This window comes from Vulpes lagopus, chromosome 3 (assembly GCF_018345385.1).
Source record: "Vulpes lagopus strain Blue_001 chromosome 3, ASM1834538v1, whole genome shotgun sequence".
NCBI lineage: Eukaryota > Metazoa > Chordata > Mammalia > Carnivora > Canidae > Vulpes > Vulpes lagopus.
In genome coordinates, this window is record NC_054826.1 from 98266181 (window position 1) to 98287767 (window position 21587).

A 21587-nucleotide genomic window follows, 5' to 3' on the forward strand; every position below is an offset into this window, starting at 1 on the left:
GCCATAGGTAGCATGCAATGACTAATGGCTCCTCTGAAGTCCATGCTTTTCCATTTATAGTACAAAGAGAAAAACACCTACTTAGAGAAGATTGATGGCTTCCGAGCTTACTATAAGCAGTGGCTGAAATCGATGCCAGCAGAGGAAACCCCCCACCCATGGCAGAAGTTCCGGATCAAGCCCATGGGAGACCAAGAGCCCACCACGGAGGCTGATGTGGACAGAAGCCTTGGAGGCAGGTGACAGGAAGTGCTGGGGGCCTCCAGCAGAGAAGGAGCAGAGTGTGTGGTTTATAGAGCTCTACAGGAGCCCTAGGAGCCTCTCTGCATTAGGCCTATGTGTGTACTCCTGTGGCCTCAAGCCAGAGGAAGGGTGCGGCCTAGAGTAAGTGCTGCAGCATTTTTCAGGCATTGTTACGAGGAGAAACACTGGGCCCAGGGTGCCTGACAAGTCCATGGCAGGTCCAAGAGCAGCTTGGTCCACCTTGGCACCCCATCTCTGGTCACATCCTTGTCTTGGGGGGTGGGTGTCGTCCCCCATCACGGACAAGGAAAGTGAACTTGGTCACAGTCACACAGCACCAACAGGGTGCTTGAGGTCCATGGGTGACTGGTCTCTAGGGCCTGGCGCTTACCCCCTGGGTTCCACAGATTGCTACCTCTCTGAAAGAATAAATGCAGATCCCAGAAAGTTTAAAGTTTTATTTCTACAAATCACTGATAAACACCAAAGCCTTTACATACGGAGACCATGCTCCAACTCAGGCCAGGAGCACTGCTCTGCAGGAAAAGCTGCTCCTAGGAAAGAGGGTGGCACCACGGGCAGAGACCCAAGAAGTCCAAAGTTCAGGGTGAAGAGGGGTCAGGGCCTAAGGACCTCAGCCAGAGCAGCCCCGGCAGCCGCAGTGCGTGCACTCGATGATCCGGCCCTGCAACAGAGGATAGCTGAGACACTGCACTCCTGCCACATGCCACCCCTGCCCCATGGAACCCTCCCACCAAGGATGGCAAAGGGACATTCGCTGTCTTCAGGACTCTCCTCAGAAAGCCTTCTGTGACAGATGCAAACAGTTGCTATTGACACTGAAGCTACACCTCTATGCATTTAATTTATGCACATTCAATGCACACACTTACCCCATATAAAGGAATGAAATCTGTGAAATGAGCATGACATACCCTGCAGTGAGCTGGAAGTGGGTCTGCTAATGCTCAGGGGGCTCAGTGTCAGGGGCTCAGGCCCTCTGGGCTGGGAACTTTCTTACTGGGGCAGAAGATATGCACTGGAATTTAGATGGCAGAAGAGTCTTTCCCCCTGGGTCAGCTGTGCCCGGATGTTTGGCTGAGGGCCTGCCCAACAGCCAGAGGCCCCTCCCAACAGCCAGAGGCCCCAGAGCTATGGTTTGTGTTTATTTTCCTTTTTTTTTTTTTTTTAATTTGAGGAGCAAGGCCCTTACCTAAGCAAGCAAAATCAGATGGTGAAACCTAACTAAATTGAAAGCAAGCTCTATTCTGGCCACAAGGCTGGGGCAGCACCCCTAACCAAATGCCACCATAGAATCCTGGCAGGGAGCTTAGGCACTCTACCACTTCTCCCTGCTCCCACCAGAAAACCAGCACCCAGATTCTTCCTCAGGAAGAATGTGATATCCTTGGGCCCTCATTCGATGTTCATTGCTCCCTGGCCTTAAAGATGATTCAGGGAGACAGAGCTCCCTGCCAAGCTCAAGTCCCCGGCCCAGAGCTCTACAGACTATATACCTGGTCTGCAGCAGGAAGGGACCTGTGGTGAGGCACAAGTGTGAAAGGTAACCACCTGGGAGGTGGGCAGGCTGGCCTGACTGCTCAGCTGGGCCCACCATGGTCAGCCAAGAGGCCGCACTCAGAGGCCACTAAGGTGAACATTCTGGTAACTGTCTGCCTCCTTCTGCAGTTCTATTTCAGAGAGGCTTATATGCTGTAGGCTCAGTTACACATACAGCACCATGCCTGAGCTGCGGAGCTGCGGGTCTAGTTTTAGAACAAAGTTCTGACAGAAGCAATACAATGTAATTAATCTGAGGGAAAGAGATCTGGAGAAAAGTATCTGGGGTGAGCACAGGAGGGGAAGAATGGAAATACCTCCCCTGACCCAGCCCTCCTCACCCCTACTTCATATGTGAGGAAGGAATTCAGTAACTTGCCCAAGGGTGCAGTTGAGACTGGCCCCAGACCTAACAAACGATTGCTGCCAAACTGCCTAACACGGATTCTTCAGGAGAGGGACATGGCCTCCCTAGGGCATGGCCAGCAGGACACCCAGCATAATTGTGTTGAATCTCTGCCATCAACTAGGGCAGACTTCTGAACTGAAAAAGTAATCTCAAATTCAATCATTGGACATTAGAGGGGTAGAAACGTTACCACTTCCAGCTTGCTTTTGGGGACCCGGCAAATGCAGTTCGTCCCAAAATTGGTGTCCCGTGTCTGAATGCAGCGCAGGCAGCATAAATTCTCATACCCCTGCTTTTTCCATTTTGCGATCAGGTTTTTATCAGCATAGCCTTCTTTAATACAGTATTCATATAGTTCTGTCAAAAAGGGGAAAGATCATCAGACCATGGTATAACAAAGCTTCCTCAGCCCCGGCCCATCACTGCTCTTCATTAAAAAGAATATTTAGCCAGCCCTGACCCCTCCCCGCTTTTTTTAGTGATAAGAAAACCAACACTTACTGAGGTTGCAAGAACAAGAACCATGCAGTAAATCTGAAAGCTACTCAGGTTGGTGAGGCTGAGAGACTTTAGCTAATTACCTCTGCTTATGGCTTTCCGCTTATAAAAGAGGTCAAAAATATAGCGGGTTTTCTGGTGGTGGATCCTGAAGATAGGCCACAGAGATTCCACTTTCCTCTTTCCCTCATGAGGTTCTGTTTCAGCTGAGGAGAAAAAGGTGTGTGTTTGTCTTCTTATGGCAGGTAGTATTCACAGGATACATTTTTTTTTTAATAACTAGGGATAAAGAATATATCCGACTTCACACCTTCTAGGTTGGCTATCATCAAAAAGGCAGTAACAAGTATTGAAGATGTGGGAAAACTGGATCATATGCTGCTGATGATGGAAATGTAACATGGTGCCTCCCTGGAGAACAGTCTGGCCTCTTCCTCAGGAAGTTCAAGTTACTATATGCCCTAGTAGTTCTACTGCTTGGAATATATCCCAGAGAACTGAAAACACACATGCAAACAAAAACTCCTATATGAATGTGGAAGTAGTATTCACAACAGCCAAAAGTTGAGGCAATCCCGGTATCCATCAGCTGTTGAATGGATAAACGAAGCCCACCCATACATGGAGTATTGTTCAGCCATAAAAAGAAACGAAGGGATCCCTGGGTGGCTCAGCAATTTGACGCCTGCCTTTGGCCCAGGGCGCGATCCTGGAGTCCCGGGATCGAGTCCCACGTCGGGCTCCCAGCATGGAGCCTGCTTCTCCCTCTTCCTGTGACTCTGCCCCTCTCTCTCTCTCTCTCTCTCATAAATAAATGAATAAATCTTTAAAAAAAAAAAAAAGCACTGGCTCCTCCTACAACACGGAGGAACTTTGAAAACATGATGCCGAATGAAAGAAACTAGTCCCCAAAGCCCACCTACTAGATGATGGTCTGCAGAGACAGAAAGACCAGTGGATGCCTTTGACTGAGAGAGCTGGGGAGATGGCGGCAGTGGGGGGGCGGGGGGGGGGGATGAATACTAAAGGGTGCAGGCTTTCTTCAGGAGGTAATGGTTGTCCAACTCTGAATATCCTGAACACCCCCCTTAACACTGTATAAGGGCAAATTTTATAGAATAAGACTTCTAGCTCAATAGAGCTGTTATTTTTTAAAAAGATAAAAAAATAAGCCACACGATTTAAACATGATTATTTGAAGTGGCAATTCTCTTTCTGTTAGCAGTTATAAGTTGATCTTTGTCTACCATCTCCGCTCAGTTTTTAGAGCAGGGGAGAAAGGTGAGGAGTGGTCAAGAAAGCTACCTCCATTTCTCCACCTTTGGGGCCATTCTATTACTTAGGATATAGAATTCAGAAATGGGATTCTGTGATCCTCAGGGCAGGCACTGAGGACTGAGCCAGTGCACAGTGCATGCTTGCTATAGCTCAGGCCCTGCTCTGGGCACCGGAGGTCCTGCAGTGGGGCAAGCAGAGCATCACTGGGGCTGCGTTCCAGGGCAGGGAAGTGCATCGGCACCTGGAGGTAAGTGGGGAAGGCCACAGAGAAGAAGAAAATACAGAAGAAGTGGGGACTGACCTTTTATACAGGTGATCAAAGAAGGCACAAGGGGACATCTGATCAGTCTTTAAGGAACCAAGGGGGGAGGCTTGTTGAGTGAAACAGGTGAAGGGTGTTACAGGTATAAGCTTCCAGTTAGAAGTCCTATGGATGGTGACTACAGTTCACAATGTAATATTGTGTATTTGTGAGTTCCTAAGAGAGTAGATCTTAAAAGTTCTCACAGGAAAAAAAAATTGAGGTAACAGGCGTTAAGTTACTGTTAATCTCATAAAATATACACATGTCAAGTCACAGGTTTGATGTTAAGCATATCTCAAAGGGGCGGGGGGCAAACATGCTTATAAGGCAGAGTGAACAGCAATGCAAAGGCCCATGCAAAGGCCCGGAGACAGGATTACTTGGGGATCAAGGAACAGCAGTTAGGGGTAGGAGGTAAGGGAGAGGTAGGAGGTAGAGCTAAAGAGGGAACTGTGAGAGAGTATTTGACCTGGAAAGCCACAGAATGACTGGTTTTGCTCTGAAGAGGAGGTGAACCACTGGAGGGTCCTGAGCAGACAGTGATCTGACCCTCCCCCCTGGCTGCCCTGTGGAGAAGACTGTAGAGAGAAGCAGGAAGCTACTGCAGTTCCAAGTGAGAAGTCAGGGTAGCTTGGGCCAGGTGGTGGGATAAAAGCAATCAAAATTTAGACTGATGGATTTTCTAACATTTCTCTATGGGTAATTTAAAATACACACAAAACAGAGTGGACTGCCACATTCCTAATCACACAGTTTCATCAATTACTAACATTCAGCTATTGTTATTTTATTTGGTTCTCCCCATTTTTGAGGGTGGAGAATTGGAATATTTTAAAATTATCTCAAACATCAAGTATCTCATTCATGATATGTATTATCTCTAACATATCAAAGATTTTTAAAAAGGTCTATAATGCCAATATCACACACAGCGAAACCAACCATTACTCCTTACTAGCACCCATACTCAGTCCCTATTCAGTTTTCATGGAGTGCCTCAAAAACACTTATTGACAGGTGTGTCTGAATTAAGGCCCAAACAACATCAGATGTATTTTGTTGATTTGTCTCATTCATCTGTAACAAACCTTCCCTCTTCATTCTGCCACTCTTCTTAGGAATCTGGATGTCTTAAGTGGTTGGATAGGAAGAAAGGAAGAGAGGAGTCAAGGACGGCTCCATGGTTTGTGGCCTCAGAAGGGAAACAACTCTGGGGTGGGTGAGTGATTCGGTTCTGGAAATGGTAAGTTTGAGACGTCCAAATGGGGCCATTCAACAGGCAGCTGGTATAGTCTCCTATTGAGTCTAGGCTAGAGAAGACATCAGATCACCTGGGTTGAGTATTGAAAGGCAGTGGCTGCATAAGCCGCTGAGGGAAGGGCATGGTTCTCCTTAGGCTGGAGCTGGAAGCAGAGCCTCCCTCCCTGTGCTTTTGTTGTTTCTTGATCTTTTAAACATAGCAGCACTCTCATTTTTAAAATCCCTTTTAGGCCCATTTTCATAAGACCATGTGAACATTCTTGTTGTTTTGTACAGGTTCACACACAAAGTGGAACGCATTTTTCAATGGGTGATGCGGAGTCCTGCCATGTTTGAGGGAAGGAAGAGAAGCTAGAAGTAGGGGCATCATGGTATAGACTACATTTAGGTTTTTGCTGCTTTGCTAATGCCAAGAACTTTAAAAGAAATGTCCCATTAACTTCAAAACCTTGGCAACAATTATTTTTAAGTGTTATTCTTTAAAAAAAAATCTAGTTAAATGATCATTATGCATGTGTTTATGCTTGATTTTCAACTAATTCAAAGTCCTTACAAAAGTAGTTATTTAGGGGTGCCTGGGTGGTGGCTCAGTCAATTGAGCATCCAACTCTTGATTTCTGTTCAGGTCATTATCTCAGGATCCTGAGATCAAGCCCAAGCACCTCTCTCATCCCTGCTCTTTTAAAACAATAAAAAGAAAATAATCCAGGAAGTTGGTCATGTAAGGCCAACAGATGCTTGTGGCTTCACATAAGAGTTCTAAAAACATGCTACACTGATTCATCAAGTTCAGGATCATACAGCATTTTGAGGGAACTGAAGATAGTACATTTTGGAAAACTGGTAGACTATGCAAAAACAAAATGATAAAAACAGTGTCAGAGACCTGCAAGGAAAATCTGGATTACGTTGTTTCTGAAAATGTGAAAATGAAAAAGGACAGGATTTTCCAAGTAAACATAAGATCCTAAATATGTACCTAACCCAAAACAGTCAATGATTATAGGTAGACTATTTGATCTTTATTCTCTAAGGCTTATATATTAAGTTGGCTCCAAAACGTTTTTGAAGACCTTTTCATTAGTGCCATCCTACTTCCCAGAACTCAGAATATTCCTGAGTTAGTAAGCAAACAAAACAGGTCAGTGCCCAGAAGCCACAGTGGTGCTGACTGGCTCTTCCCATATGATACTTGCATTTATGCCTGGTCCCTGGAGACATCTGAGCCTGTGACCCTTAGATGCAGCTCACCCAGTTAGGAACTACCCCACTCACCTTCTCTCATCTTTTGATCTAATTCATCCAGTGTTGGCTCGATCAACTCCCAACCATCTGGGGGAGCTTTCCGGCTTCTTTTGACTTTAGGCATTTTTCTCACAAGATAATTTGCAAAGATCTGGGAGGGAAAATTAAATGGATTGGTTTCTGAACCTGAGATCCCCAAAAGCCTTCACTAGCCACTATTTTGGTGCACATTCACTTCCCTAAATCTGTTTCCTCATCTGTAAAATCTACATAGAGGGCCATCGTGAAGATCTCATTAAAATTATATGGAATATGCTTGCATTAAATATGTTTAGTAGATTTTTGTTGTTATCATTAATATCACCTAGGAGCCTGGCCTTGGACTGGATGTTGGGAACATAGAACAAACCATAAGACATAACTTCTGTCGTTGGGAAAGTGAAATTCTAGCAAGAAAACAAAATGAAAAGGTAATTACAATACAGTGTGAGGAGGTCTATGGTTGGGAGAGCAGAGAGAATGAGGGCTTAAAAGGGAAAAAGATGGTGTAAAGCCAAAGTACCTTACCGTCTGCTTCCCAAGAATGTAACAGAAAGACCTCTGGTCTCTTCAGTTACAGGCTTAGGTTCTTGTCCAGCTCTACCAATTACTCTGTGACTTTGGGGAGGTCACATTCCCTTTCTGGTCCTCAGTCTTGTCTATAAAATGAGGGCAGTGAATTAGCTGGATTGCCAAAAAGTCTTTTAAACCCAAGAAAAATGTTATATAAAGGCAAGTCATATAAAGCCCATCCAGTACAAATCTAAATGAAACGTATTTCAAACCACATTGCATTTCCTAATTGGCAGAGAGGATTCAGGTTAATTACCTACCTCCTACTTTGAAGCATAGCAGATTCCTCTCTCCCAAACTCAATCAGTCCGTCCCTTCGGTGGAGTGCCTGACTCCGAGTTTACAAAGCGCCCCCCTCCCCCAGTCCTTTCATGAATTCTCCATTAACAACCTTACAGTTAAGGAATAAAATTTCTAGGGGTAGAGTCAGGGTCACACAGCTGAGGACTGCCTGAGTATGATTCTGACTAGGGGGCTCCTGACTTCCAAACCAGTGGTCTTTGCACGTGTCTCTCCCGCGCTGAAGCTAAAGCTAGAGATGGACAGAATCTGGACCCTGCCCAAGCGCGCGCACGGGCTGAGAAGACAAAGATACGGGATGACCAACGTGCTATGATCCAGGGAAATTCGAGAGCCTGGTCCATCTGGGGGCCAGAGAACAGCCCAGGGGAAGTAACAGACAGGAAGCAACTGGATCAAGAGGTGGCAGGCGGAATAAGAGGTGGCAGCGCTCAGAAGAAACGAGTGGAAAGGCGTTCAGAGCTAGGGAAGGAAAACGTTACGGTCGGAATAACAGGAAAGGCTCCCTAGAGACGACGGCATCTAGGCTAGGTTTACAAAAGAACAAAGAGCATTTACACAGAAAACGTTCTCTGCAAAGAAAGCAGCGGGAGGAGGGGGAGCCTAGAAGCAGAAGAACCTTCAAATCTCCCATACCCTGGGCAAAACGAACGAGGCACCACCTCCTCTGACCTCCCGCTCCAGGGGCCCGAAACTGCCCCTGGCCAGCCGCTCAGATCGCTTCTGGCCCGGTGCAGACCTCCGATCCCTGGCCCTAGCTGTTACCAAGGTACTGGAGGACACAGAAAAATGCTCACCTGAACCACCGTCACTGTCCGCCGCCACTTGTCTACCGACGGCTTCCGCTTCCCAGGCGATCTCTACAGGCTGAGGTCCTCGCGGAGCCGCTCCCCACCTCGCGCCGAGATTGCGTCATCCTAGGTATCCGCGGTTCTGCCTGTAGAGAATTTTACAGCCGCTATTGCGTTTTGCCCTCACATCCCGCGGGGAGACCGGCAGGCTCACGCGTCTCCCCAGCGCGGGGGGACTGGAGGCACTGTTGCCTGGGCAGCGTCCGGGCGAGCCTGGACTCAGGCGACCCGCGGGACAGTCTCCGTGAGCCGGCTTCCCTGAGGTCCCCGGTACTCGGGGGCACGGCGGCGACGGCGGCGGCGCGCTGAAGAAAACTGGGCCGGGCGGAAGAAGTCGAGCCCGAGGCATTTCCGGTTCCGGTGTCAGTTCGAGGCGCCGCCGCCGCCGCCGCAGCCGCCGGAGCCGCGATGCCTAAAGGAGGTGAGGGGCGAGTGCGCGTGGCTTGTAGGCCTCGAGGGGCTGCCCGAGTCCGGCTCCTCTTGTTCATTCAGCCCGCGGGTGTCTCGGACAGCGGCGCAGAGGGAGGACGTCCGCGCCGGCTGAGGGCCAGGTGTGGGCCTCGACGCCCAATTGTCCGGATGGAAAAACTGAGGACCGGAGTGGCCACGAGCTACTCCTCCGGGGGTCTTAGGAGAAGACCCGGGGGCCTCCGGCTCCTCGCCGGCACGGAAGACCGGATCTAGGGCGCGCTTCTGCTGGCCTGGGGGACCTGGAGTTCCCTCCCGCTTGTAGGCTTGCCGGGGACTGAGTCACCGCGTCCCGCGCCTGTGCCGGGGCTCGTCTGCCTTGCGCGTAAAACGTGGGCCCTCTCGAGCTCTGGGCGAGCCGGGCCTGCCTCGTGAGATAACTTGGTGTTCTGGCGCCTGGCGGACCTAGCTCTGACTGCCCCTGTTCGGCAGCGTCTGCGTGTGTGCCTCTGAGCCAGTCGCTTCATCTCCCTGTGTTTCGGTTTTCTCATTTGCAAACCGGGTTTGTGATTGTAGCTACCTCATAGTACGGATGGGAGACTTAAACTAGGTGATCCACGTGGAGTGCGCGGCACAGCGCCGGGCCATCGTTAAGTGTCCGCTAAGCACTATTTGTAGGGTTTGGTCAGTTTATTGTCCAAGAAGACCGAGGATCCACGGTAGACAGTCCTTCATTCTCTTTCCCCTGAGAGTCAGAAGTTCTTGATTTGAAGTCTAGCTGTGTCACTGTCTAACCCTGTGGCCTTGAACAGATTATTTAATTCCACTCTGTTTTTCTCATCTGGAGCACTTGGCTAATAACCCTTAGCTTGGAGAGCTGGAGAAAGAGGTCATAAAAAAAAAAAAAAAAATAGAGCACTCAGAGTGCCTGGCTAACTCCTGGCACAGAACATATGTTCGGTTAATAGCGGTAGCTCATGTGTCATGTTGGTTAAGCTGCTTCAGCCACAGGAAATCTTGGGAGTTTTTTCAAACCTAAATGACTTCCTGATTTTACTTGCAGAGATATTGGGGTTTACAGAGTCGAATCCATTTACACCTACCTCCCTACTGATTTCATCTGTGGAATCAGTCTCTTCCATTTTTCTCGATCTTGGTCCTGCAAAAGGAGGGTGCTAAATGAACCCTCTGGTTCCAGAATTCTGGCTCTTAAGGTCCTACTTCACAAATACTTTGAGCCAAGGTTAGAGGTTACAGTTAGAAAATGCTGAATATCTTGGTTAAATGACTTGGCCTTTGGCTTGTGAAAAGCTTTTATGGGCGGATGAGATTTGCATTTCTTGCTTTTGTTGATTTACTTCAAAAACTAAAGAAAAGATTTTTTTTTTTTAACTACAAAATTCCCCTAGAGAAAAGGATGCACTCTTGTTTCCAGTAAGTTACTGTGAATCACTTTTAAAGGCAGAAGGAGCTTCTGATAGAAGTTATGGTAGGCTAAACTAAGGTCAGTATCCCCTAGCCAGGTGTGCGGGATGAGAGCCTATAGTAGCCAGTATTGAGTTGTTACTACTTCCTGGAAAACTAAGAGGGCAAGAAAGGGTGTTAGGTTTTTTCTTTTTTTAATGGCAAGCTTGGTATCACACAATAGGATTTTCATGAGCATAAACAGAGACACCCATGGGAACCCGGGTAGTTATTAAAAATGGGTGGTGTGGTCTTTAGCAGCCAATTATGGCTCTGCAGCTGCTGTCTAGGAACTAAGGAGGAGGTTGGTATCTCTGCTGCTGTCTCTGGAGTCCAGAGAAGCTCTGGCTGTCTAATTACAGATTCTCTGTGCTCAGTGAAACACTCACTGGAAATCAACTGGGCCGAAGCTTCCAGTAGAAGTGGGAATGGATTGAGGCCACAACCACCCAGCATCCTCCAGGACCAGCAGACACAGGTGCCACCCTGCTGTAAAACTGGCTGATGGCTTTAACAGGAGTCAGGCTCTTGTCTTGGCTCAAGAGGCTTGGACTGTAAAACTGATACTCTTAGATGAGCTTTAATCACTAGTCACATTTTTAACTCTTAGAAGGTAGTTGGTTTTATTTTCAACTTTAAATTTGTCAGCTATGTTTCTCACTTCAAGCACAAGAAAGTTCTCAGTAGGTTTTAGGGTCTTTTTACTAGCATGCTACTTAGGTGAACGTGAAATATTTTATTGTATTCTCTGACATTTACAGTGAATCACTGATGAGGCCAGTGCCTTTGCTTTTTCTTTCTGTCAAAATACTCTATCCGAAAAGTAACAAACATAGCACAAACCTAGCATATGTTTCTGTAGTGCTTATCCAGTGCCAGGCACTGTTCCAACAGACGTATGTATGTTAAGTTCATTCCCATGACAACTGTAGGAGGTAAGGACACAGATGGAGAAACTGAGACTCAAAGGTTATGTACCTGCCCAAAGCTAGTAAGTGGTGCAGCTGAGATTTGAATCTTCAGTGACTTGTCTGTAAAACGAGACCAGCTGTGACTCCCTATAGGTTTATTCTGAGGATCAAATAAGTGCATGGCTGTGACTGAACATTTGCCAAGTAAAAACCACTGTAGTGACAGCAGGGGCATAAGTGTTATATGTTTTTTACTGCTTTTTTGTCCACTGTGTTTGGAATCTTTTTTTTTTTTTTTTAAGATTTTTTATTTATTTATTCATGAGAGAGACAGAGGCAGAGGCAGAGGGAGAAGTAGGCTCCCCTCAGGGAGCCTGATGCGGGACTGGATCTCAGACCCCAGGATTAGGCCCTGAGCCGATGGCAGACGCTCAGCCACTGAGCCAGCCAGGCATCCCACTGTGTTTGGATTCTAAGGAGCCATGGGATTTGGCCAGTTCTGATGTGCAGTGTGCCCTCCTCCATATCCTTCCCTCAGAGCTGTGTTTGTAGGAACCTACATCCAGCATACAGTTTGGAGCTGCCTCAGGTTGTCACATGTTGCCTCTTTTGTCCCTTTGAACATATGAAAGTAGGAGAGTATAGGTTTGGGTGGTGTTTGGTGAGGGGGAGGGGAGGTCTCTACTTCTGTGCATCAGGACACAGCCCCTTGGGGCTCAGGGCCATCAAGGAAGCCTATTCCCTCCCACCTTCCTAAATTGCTAATCCTTGTGCAGGGAGAAAGGGAGGCCACAAAGGCCGGGCAAGGCAGTACACAAGCCCTGAGGAGATCGACGCACAGCTCCAGGCTGAGAAGCAGAAGGCCAGGGTGAGTACATGCCTGTCGAGGCCACTCCAGTGGCCCAGGGTGATTCCCTGCCTCTTTGGCATTCAGAGAGGCCAGGCAAGGACCACCTATTCCTAAGAAGCAGCCAGCACCTGAGGTTTGGGATTGGGGATGGGGCATGGGTGGCAGGCAAGTATCCCAGAACAACCAATGATTGAAAAGAAGAGCCATTTTCTGATTGAATTGATTAGAACTTTGTTCTTTTAGCAGTGATTGCCTTAGTGGGTCTCTGTTCTTGGTCCTGTGTGCCTGCTTTCTGGAAGCTGTCCTTCTGCCAGGCTCAGCCCATCCATAGCTCAGGTTCCCAGCAGGCCCCATTTGTTTGTAGCCATGCCAGACTGCTTGCCAGACCCAGCGTGACATGATGCCCTGCCTTCCCACACCCCTAGCAGGCAAAGTACTATTCCTTTCTCCAGACCTTGCTGAACGTCGCCTCCTCTGTGACTCTCACTGATGCTATTCACCCTTCCCCCTCTAGTCTGAGCTTAATACTTTATTCTTGCAGTGTTTTTTTACAGCCTGTTGTCAGGAAATAGAATGTTTCCATCATCACTCTCATCCACATCCCTGACCATACCATTAGATCCTTGCATGGATAAGGGCTGAAAAGAGCTCAGTCAGACCTGATGAGTGACACTGCTCTGGAGTGCCTAGGAGTTCCTAGAAGGGGAGGGGCCACAACCGACTGGGAGAGGGCAAGAGGGCTTGATGGAGTTGCTGGCAGCTAAGCAGGACCTTGGAGAATGTGTGGGCAAGTGCAAGGGGAGGAAGGACCTACTGTTTTTGTTAGGAATATTTTTGGTGGGGAAGCAAGAAGGGTGGAAGAAAGCGACATGTTGGGTGTTGTCTTAGGAAGCCAACACAGCAAGGCTTCTGCATGGGCAAGTTGGAGTGGCTGGCCTACCATTGACTGTGGGAGTGGAAAGCAGGGGAGGACTTGTCCAGAAAAGCGAGTACGATTTGGCAGCTGCATGTGGCAGCTGGGGAAGCAGAAGGGGAGCTGAGCAGGACTGTGGTTTTTAGCCCCACAGCTGAGTTCTTCTGAGTCTGGGAGATGAACTTCTCACCCAGGATGGACTGTGGGAATGGTTTTTAGACTGTGGAGCCGAATAGATAGGCTGCCTCTGACCTTGGTCCCCAACTAGGGGCCGGGGTCCCAGAGTAAGACCCTTATACTTGGCCCCAGCCTTCTGGGGCTTAATTTTTCTGGGTCCACAGACTAGAAGTGGTGGGAGCAGGGGTCACAGTCTAGGGGGTTTGTGCATTTTTGATTTTGCAGGTTGTCCGTTTCTGAAACAGGAAGAAGAGGAACAAGGAGAAGAAGGTGGAGATGGGGCTGCAGGTGACCCCAAAAAGGAGAAGAAATCCCTAGACTCAGATGAGAGTGAAGATGAGGAAGATGATTACCAGGTACTGTGTTTGGTGGAGGCCTGAGACTGGGCCTCATTCAGTCAGCAAATGTTTATCAGGTGCCTGTTGATGACCATTTCCAGTGGTAGATGCAGATAGAGTCCTTGCTCTTAAGGGGGTTACTTTCTTTTTATTTTTTTAAGATTTTACTTATTTGCTTAGGAGAGAGAACATGAGCCAGCAGGAGAGGGAGAGGGAGAGGGAGAAGCAAGCTCCCTGCTGAGCAGGGAGCCTGATGCAGGGCTTGATTCCAGGACCCCAGGATCATGACCTGAGCTGAAGGCAGATGCTTAGCCAACTGAGCCACCCAGGTGCCCCAAGGGGGCAGTTACAGACAAAAAAGAAGTAAACGAACAGCATAATTTCAAGTAGTGGCAGGTATCATGAATAAGATGAACTGTGATTATGGGTACTTGAAATAGTGTGTGGTGAGGAGGTAGCTTTTATTTTTTTTATTTTTTTTTTTTTTAAATGGCTTCTATTTCTTTTTTTTTAATTTTTTTTTTTTTATTTATTTATGATAGTCACAGAGAGAGAGAGGCAGAGACATAGGCAGAGGGAGAAGCAGGCTCCATGCACCGGGAGCCTGACGTGGGATTCGATCCCGGGTCTCCAGGATCACGCCCTGGGCCAAAGGCAGGCGCCAAACCGCTGCGCCACCCAGGGATCCCAGGAGGTAGCTTTTAAACTGAGATCTGAAAAACAGGGTGGAGTCAGGTGTGTGAAAATTGTCGTGCAGTACAGACCGGGTGGCTGGATTTGCGAGCACTCCGGGGTGGGAACAGGAACAGCAGGAGGCCGATCAGGAATGTACCTTGGTGGATACTGAGTGGCTTGGGATAAAGGAGAAGTTGGCAAGGGTAGCTTCCATGTGGCACTTGAAAGGGTTTGGGTTTCACTGTTGTGGGTAGGAGGCCGATGGTGGAGGCCTTGAAGTTGGAGAGAGAGATGACTAGATTTGCTTTTATTTACTTATTTATGGTTTTATTTATTTGAGAGAGTGAGAAAGAGCATGAGCCAGAGGAGGGGCAGAGAAGTGGACTCCCCATTGAGCACGAGCCAGATGTGGGGCTCAATCTCAAGTTTGGGATCATGATCTGAGCTGAGGGCAGATGCTTAACTGACTGAGCCCCCCAGGTGCTCCCCAGATTTGCTTTTAAAAGGCGGTTTTGGCTTCTCTGGAAAGAGTTCATGGTAGGGTGTTGAGGATATAAGCAGGGAAATGGCAGCCAGTCTCTAGACAAATTGTGGCTTGTGTTGAGGTGGTGGCAATGGCAGTGGAAACAAGTGGGCAGATTCACACCACATTTTAGATGCCCCACATTTTAGGGCTCTTTGTAGAGGGTTGGGTTTGGGGGTTGAGGGAAGGGGGCATGAGGCTGTGGCATAAAGGATGGTCAGGAAGGGGCAGGGTGGGTGAGGCACATTCACTTTGTGCTCTCAGTGGAATGTGGAGCCTCCTAGTGGAGGCGTTTCTAGGTAGCTGGATTGTATGTTGGTGTCTGGAGCTGTCAGATTAGCTGGGGGTTTGGAAGCTGTCTCCCTCCGGTCATTTAAAGAGAAAAGTTGGGGTTAACAAGGACTGATGCTTGGACCCAACCTGCTACATTGAGGACTTGTGCTCTTGCTGAACTTCCCCTAAGGGAAATGGGAAGTTCAGGTTCCCCGACGCTGTAGATTGTGATCTCATGGCTCCTTCTCACATCACCCCCCTCCTATCAGCTGGGATGGCTAGGAATGGGAATTGGTCCTGAGGACGTCCTCGGCCTCGCCTGCCCTGCCCTGGGGATCCAGTGGTGCTCATTGCAGTCAGCTGTGAGATTCCATGGAAAACTTTTCAGGGGCTGAGCTTGAAGTGGAGGTATTCACTGGAGCTCTCTGTGTTGAGAGCTCGTGAGTTGGGCTTAGGTTCTCAGCTCATCTATCCGCTTCCTGGTTCACCTTAGGCAAATTATTTAGTCCTGTGTCTCTGTTCGTCCCCTGTGGTTGCTGGGACTTGGCCTAGCTTGGGTTCTAGTCCTGTGCACTTGCTGTCCTTGTACCTCCTAGGCTGGTGAAGACTCCTCTTAAGTGCTATTCCTCCTGTGAAGTTCAGGCCAAGCATCATGTTGGGTAGAGCAAGAGTTTGTCCCCATCCAGGCGGGCTGTTGGGAGATGGCATGGCCCTCAGAGGCACCAAACTTCTCCAACAGCCAGCTTCTTGTCCTGTCTTAGCAAAAGCGCAAAGGCGTGGAAGGACTCATCGACATCGAGAACCCTAACCGGGTGGCACAGACAACCAAAAAGGTCACACAACTGGACCTGGATGGGCCCAAGGAGCTTTCAAGGAGAGAACGGTAATCTCTGCTCCTAGGCCTTGGGACCTGGGCACAAGGGCAGGGGCCTGGCCTGTGGGGTGGGGCGGGGGTTAGGGGCTGGGGGGGAATGGCTGAGGCACCCAATTCCCCTGCCTTCACCTCTTGGGCTCTGAGGTTCCTAGTAGCTGAGTGGGGGCTCCAACTAGAGCATTTACTTTATTTCATCTCATTCTCCAAAGGTTCTATAGAAGCTTTGCCAAAAACACAAAACAAAAAAATTTTTTTTTTCACCAATGGGAACACAGCAGGGAAAAACAGAACAGCGGATTCAGACCCGAGTGTTGTTTTTGAAGTAATGGCCAGGGAATGGAGGGTTATGCTACAGTCCTTCCTCCAGAGCACCACACTCCAGGGACTCTTCCCTTATCCAGCCTGAGCTAACCATTCCTGGCCTGCATTCTTCTCTGGTGTCACTGCCATGAGAGGGGGCAGGTGGGAAAAGGCAGCCCAGTGAACACTGCTGGCTGCCCCAGCGCTCTCTCAGTCCCAGCTGGAAATAGAGCTGCAGAGAGCCTCTTCTTGGTTTGTGCGAGGATCCCAGTCCAGTGCTGAAATGCCCTGTACACGGCCATTCCCAGACAAGTAGTGCCCCAACTTTGGATGGCCACCAGCTGACATCAGGGGCCTTCCAAGAGATTGAAGCCTTCTAGGGAAAGCTGCCCAGTTTTTTTTCTTTCTGAGCCGCTAGTATTTAAGTCCACCTTCCTGTGCTAACCCCATGATGGCTGAGGGGGTCTATGACTACCCCACAGGGAAGACTCATGAGCTCCAGGTACCTCTCCAGTAGCTTCTGTCTCACCAGTAAAAAGGAGATCTTGTCACCCCCACTTATTGAGGTTGCAGAGTGAAAACCATAAAGGCCAGCATCCTGCCCTGGGACTTAGCCTTCACTGAGGGAGCCTTGCAGAGCCTTTGGGTAGCCTTGCTCATCAATCATTCTAGATTCCTCCAGGGCATACCACTCAAAACCACTACCACCACCCCACCCACACCCCACCCCCTACTCCGCCCACCCAGGTTTGGATCTCTACTGCTCAGCCTAGAGGCTCCTGGCTTTGCGTCTACCTCCCAGGGTAGGATCTGCTGAGCTAAGAGGTATTTTAGTCTCTTCTCTAGCAAGTGTCTTGTCCAGAGTCTCCTGTCCAGAGTCTCCTGGGTAAGACATCTGCTTATCTAACTTTCTGTGGGTGGCTTTCTCTCCTGTCTGGCCAGGCCCCATGCTTTGTTTCTTATTACCCAATGCTGTGTGCTGTGAAGGCCTCTGGGGGGGCAAGTCCCTCTCCTAGGCCCCTGCTAGACAGGGCTTCCCTGCCCCTTCCTCCAATATATGGCTCTTCCAGGAACCTGGTATAGATGGGACCATCCAACACCACAGTGAAAAAGCGTGCCCACTCCAGAATTTCAGGCTTGGGAGGAATATCCTCAGAGGAAAGAAATGACCCATCACCTCTTTATCTACTGGGTTGGTGACTGATGCCTATGGGAGTCTAGCTGTTGTTCCCATACCCTCCTCAATGGGTGCTCACCCCCTTGAGAACAGCCTCTTGCACATCTGAACTGCCCTGATTGAGAATGTGCTATGTTCTCTTGACCTGAGATTGGGTGGGTGTGATTCCCATCTGGGCTACGTGATCCACTCCCTTCTCTACCCCCCATAGAATGTGGTTTCAGTGCCTTCCTCCTCCTGCTCATCTTTGGATATAGTGTTCACTTGGTTTTTGATCCCCCTTTCTCATTGTGGACACCAGACCATAGTCCCAACAGCCCGCCTGGATGGGGACTATAGTCATAGTTCCCCACAATGCAGATGTTCACTCTGTGCTGAGCTCACCCCCATCCTGTGTTATCTGGAGAAGCTAGTGAACCAGTTGAACTTCCTCTAGCCCCTTGAGTCTGTCCACCAGAGTCTAGGCTGTGCCTCTGCCTGTTTGGTGAGTGCCCAGTACAGAGGGGACACACAGCCAGGGCACCCTCCTCCACTTGAGCCCCAGGCCCAAGTACTTGGCTTTTCATCTGGCTCCCACATCCAACTCAGCCGGTTATGGTGGGGAAGATGTTCCCTGTGACACCATTTTATCCAAACAGAGAAGAAATCGAGAAGCAGAAAGCAAAAGAGCGTTACATGAAAATGCATTTAGCTGGGAAGACAGAGCAAGCCAAAGCTGACCTTGCCCGGCTGGCAATCATCCGGAAACAGCGGGAAGAGGCTGCCAGGAAGAAAGAAGAAGAGAGGAAAGGTAAGTCAGCCCTGTTGCAGCTGCCTGTATTTGGTTCTGGGCAAGCCACCAAACCCTGCACTTCAGTGTCCTCATTGTGCCATGGCATGGGCTTGGGTTGTTGGGTAGAGGCCCAGCCTGTGTGTATATGCAAGTGCCTTTCTTATGTCAAGGGGTGGTGGGTGTTTGTGCCCACCATGTCCCAGGGTGCTGGGAGGGTCCAGCAGCAGCCGGGAGTTGGATAAGGGTTTGAATCTAAGCAGAGCACTGTCCACAGCATCTGATGGAAGCCTCAGGGATACAGCTAGGTCTGACCCTCAAGGACCTGCTAAGGTATCTGGTGCCTTGTGCAGTGGGGAGAGCTGTCTCAGGTAACCACTCTCCATCTGAGGGGCTTGAGAGGGTGGGACAGGGGCAGGCTGGACCTCACAGTGCAGACCTGGGTGAAATCTGGCCCAGCTGTCCCTCCTCCCCATGCTCTCCCTCCAGTGGGGTCAAAGGTTGGCAGCGGGGGCTGTGGGATTTGGTCTGGTTTATAAGTCGAATGCTTATGACCTTCTGTCTCCTGGTCTCATACACTCTATACATGGGGGGACCACGAGAGCCCTTAGGGATCTGCTGTCCTGCCTCCTCGCTAATTCACAAGGCAGCCGAGGCCCAGAAGGGGAAATCAGCTGCCCCAGGGTTGTCACTGCATTGGAGATAGCCTGCTCTCCCAGCTTCCCCCTGGAAGCTCTCGCTTCACAAACCCTAAACCCTTTGAACGTTGCTGCTTATTGGAGGCTGCAGCACCTACAGGGAGAAGGTGTAATTGCAGGGTCCTGCCTGGGGGTGGGGTTAGAGATTTCCCTCTGCCCAGTAGATTGTGCGTTGGTGCCCCTGTTGGGCGCAGTGGCTCCCCCAGGAACCCTCTTTTCCCTGGGTCTGTTCCTCTTCTGCCAGCTGAGCCAGTTGCCCAGAATATTTTCTGAGGTCTTTGAGCCCTACAGTGCTGTGCTCCCGGGGTGTGTGTGGTGGGGGGAAGGGTGGTTTTGTGCTAACACCTGCCCTTCCCTTCCCACCCTCAGCAAAGGATGATGCGACTTTGTCGGGAAAACGAATGCAGTCGCTGTCCCTGAATAAGTAGCACGGCCTGCGGGAGGAGGCACCGGGGATCCGGCCACGCTGCCAGGCCCTCTGCCGAGTCTCGCCTGCCCCACCCTGGCGCCGCCACAGCAGCCCCTCACGGCAAGGAGCCCCTGCAGCCTGGGGTCTCTTCTTCACCTTGGCACAGAAATCATTTGGGGGGATGGTAGGGATGGCTGGGGGGAGGGGGCGGCTGCTATCTTTGAGACAGAAAGACGTGGGAGAGCGTTTCATATGTAACCATTCGGATGTTTTTGCTGTTTTTAGAATTCAGAACTGTCGTTGGGGGTGCCTGGGAGGTGGGGTGAGAGGAGCTTCCATTTGTCCCGTAGGTTGCACGGTAGGGGGTGGTTGTGTGTGGGGCAGCTGCTGACAAGTTTGCAACAACCAGCCCTAGTCTGTGTTGCCTGGGTGCTCACTGAGAGGGGCTGTTGTCTGGGAGCCCATGCCCCTGGGTCCCTGAGGGTCATGGCTTGTCTCCAGCCAGTCCGTTCTGCCCTTCCCTGCCCCATCCCCACCTTTCTGGCCAGAGGTCGGGCCCATTCTTAACCCTCCCCATTGATCATTTCAAGAAACCTCTGTTTACTGTGCAGCACCCAGGCAAAACATGCTCCACAAGTCCAACTTGTATATTTGGCAGATTAAACTTGACATTATCGTAATCTTTGTTCTGTGATCCGTTTGGGGGCAGTTTGTGCCTGGGCCCTTTCCACCCAGGAGGGCATGGGTTTGCTCTCAGGTCCATCTCCACATGGTTCAGGCAGCACCCAGCAGGACATGAGGACTGGTCCCTGGGCATCTGAGCTAGGAGAGACCTCAGGATAGAGTTAGCCCCTCCCTTCATTTAACCCAAGTATGGTGGATCTGGAGCCCAAGTGGCTGACGACCCGCCCATGCTCCATAGCAAGCTGGCAGTAGCACCATACCTCCCCGTCCTGCCCTCCAGGGGCCCCCAGCCTTAATAGTCTCAGAATTTCAGTGCTGGGAGGAAGTGTCCTGACACCCAGCATGGCTGCCAGGCATTACCTCATGCCATCCTTACCTCCCTGGATGGTGGGGATGGCAGCAGGGAAACTGAGGTTTGGCACAATCGTGTGAACCACCTTCAGGCTTGGCCACTGTGCCGGTCCCTTCTCCTGCACCCCTTCGTGAGGGGCACTCTGCCTTGTGAACACCAGCATCCTTTGTATACGGTTCTGAGGTCAGTAACTGGTGCCAAGCAGGGGTTTGCCCTGTGGTCAAAAAGCGGGATTGAGTGGCAGAGATGGAACTGGATCCCTGACTTCCAGTGACTCCTGCCACACACATTCCCTGGGCGTGACCTTGCTGGAGCCTCAGAAGGGATACCAAAACTGCCCGCAGCTGTAGCTGGTGGAAAGCCCCTGACCCTGGACCTGAGGAGCAGGACCCCCATCAGAGGTTTGCCAGAGCACTGTCCCCTCCCCTCACCCCTTGGAAGTCATGCCACAGCTCAGTTTCAGGTCTGTACCGAGAAAAAGAGGTTCTCTGAGAAGATGAACAAGAAGGTGGTAGCTGTTTGGCAAGATTCACGGACAGAGCACCCAGTCCTTGGCTCCAAGGGCTGCCAGCAAGCAGAACTAGAGCCACACGGGGTGGTAAGGAGGCATCTTCTAATGTGCTGGAAGCTGGAGGTTTGCAATAATGGCTGGCACGGAGAGGCCGTTTTTGGCCTGGGTCAGCAGGGCTCCTGGGGTGCCCAGGACTTGTCCTCGTCTTGTTGGACCTCTGCGTGAGACCAGAGCCAAGGACTTCCCTGATGTCTGCAGGCTGACGAGTGGTTGTACAGATCTCACCTGTGTAGCTGGGTGATGTGCCGGCAAGACTGTTGCCTTGAAGCATTTCCTTTCTGGTTCAGCTAGAGACCCTGACTTACATCAAGTACATGTCACCAGAGGCTCTTCCAGGGGGGCTTGGAAGTCAGACCTGAGATTGGATCCTGGCTCTGCCACCTCCTGCCTGTGAGACTTTGAGGAGGTAACTTCTTTCTCTAGCTTTGTTTTCTTTTAAAAAATGGTAACAAAGCCTTTTTTTTTTTTTTTAAGGTTTACTTAGTGGGTGGGGGGGCAGAGGAGGGAAAAAGAGAATCCCAAGCAGGCTCCACACTCAGCTGGATGCAGGGTTCGATCTCCCCACCCTGAGATCATGACCTGAGCCAAAATCGTGTTGGACACTTAACTGACTCAGGTGCCCCAAGGCCTTCTTCCCAAAGTGGGGACACAATGACCCCTG

The 21587-nt window shown here is 50.0% G+C and overlaps 3 protein-coding genes across 8 annotated transcripts in view; 2 read left to right on the plus strand and 1 right to left on the minus strand.

The window, feature by feature from the left end:
- Nucleotides 1-6801, plus strand: part of LOC121487742 (ATP synthase subunit f, mitochondrial) — a 46491-nt gene extending 39690 nt beyond the window's left edge. For 2 of the 5 annotated variants that reach the window (XM_041749716.1, XM_041749717.1), the window contains exons 9-10: nt 61-235; nt 2994-4146. In XM_041749716.1, coding sequence (XP_041605650.1) covers nt 61-235; nt 2994-3109 — 291 coding nt within the window. In that variant the 3' untranslated portion in view covers nt 3110-4146. Of the gene's footprint in view, nt 1-60; nt 691-2993; nt 4147-5410 lie in introns of those variants that run through there. The other 3 variants (XM_041749719.1, XM_041749718.1, XM_041749723.1) reach the window with 3 other exon arrangements.
- Nucleotides 687-8708, minus strand: BUD31 (BUD31 homolog). 2 transcript variants are annotated; one of them, XM_041749729.1, is made up of 6 exons: nt 8507-8708; nt 7365-7495; nt 6828-6948; nt 2794-2916; nt 2403-2569; nt 687-928 (listed from the first exon to the last, which is right to left on the minus strand). In XM_041749729.1, the coding sequence occupies exons 3-6, from the start codon at nt 6919-6921 to the stop codon at nt 878-880; spliced, it is 435 nt and encodes a 144-aa protein (XP_041605663.1). In that variant the 5' UTR covers nt 6922-6948; nt 7365-7495; nt 8507-8708; the 3' UTR covers nt 687-877. The 2 variants fall into 2 exon arrangements, with proteins under 2 accessions (XP_041605663.1, XP_041605664.1); XM_041749730.1 differs by having other exon boundaries at nt 7360-7495.
- Nucleotides 8709-8833: 125 nt separating this feature from the next.
- On the plus strand, nt 8834-19999 carry PDAP1 (PDGFA associated protein 1). The gene is made up of 6 exons (XM_041749728.1): nt 8834-8981; nt 12120-12211; nt 13529-13639; nt 15854-15975; nt 18082-18233; nt 19280-19999. Exons 1-6 carry the CDS (start codon nt 8969-8971, stop codon nt 19336-19338), a joined length of 549 nt encoding a protein of 182 aa, XP_041605662.1. The 5' UTR covers nt 8834-8968; the 3' UTR covers nt 19339-19999.
- The last annotated feature ends 1588 nt before the right edge of the window (nt 20000-21587 follow it).

Bases quoted from the DNA above. Each gene is read 5' to 3' on its own strand.
- BUD31 (XM_041749729.1), bottom strand. From the start codon at position 6,921: ATGCCTAAAGTCAAAAGAAGCCGGAAAGCTCCCCCAGATGGTTGGGAG. The intron at 2,570-2,793 runs GTAATTAGCTAA...CCTTTTTGACAG, and splicing joins GCGGAAAGCCATAAGCAGAG to AACTATATGAATACTGTATT. The intron at 929-2,402 runs GTAACGTTTCTA...CCTCTGTTGCAG, and splicing joins CCAAAAGCAAGCTGGAAGTG to GGCCGGATCATCGAGTGCAC.
- PDAP1 (XM_041749728.1), top strand. The intron at 12,212-13,528 runs GTGAGTACATGC...TTTCTGAAACAG, and splicing joins CTGAGAAGCAGAAGGCCAGG to GAAGAAGAGGAACAAGGAGA. The intron at 15,976-18,081 runs GTAATCTCTGCT...TTATCCAAACAG, and splicing joins GAGCTTTCAAGGAGAGAACG to AGAAGAAATCGAGAAGCAGA.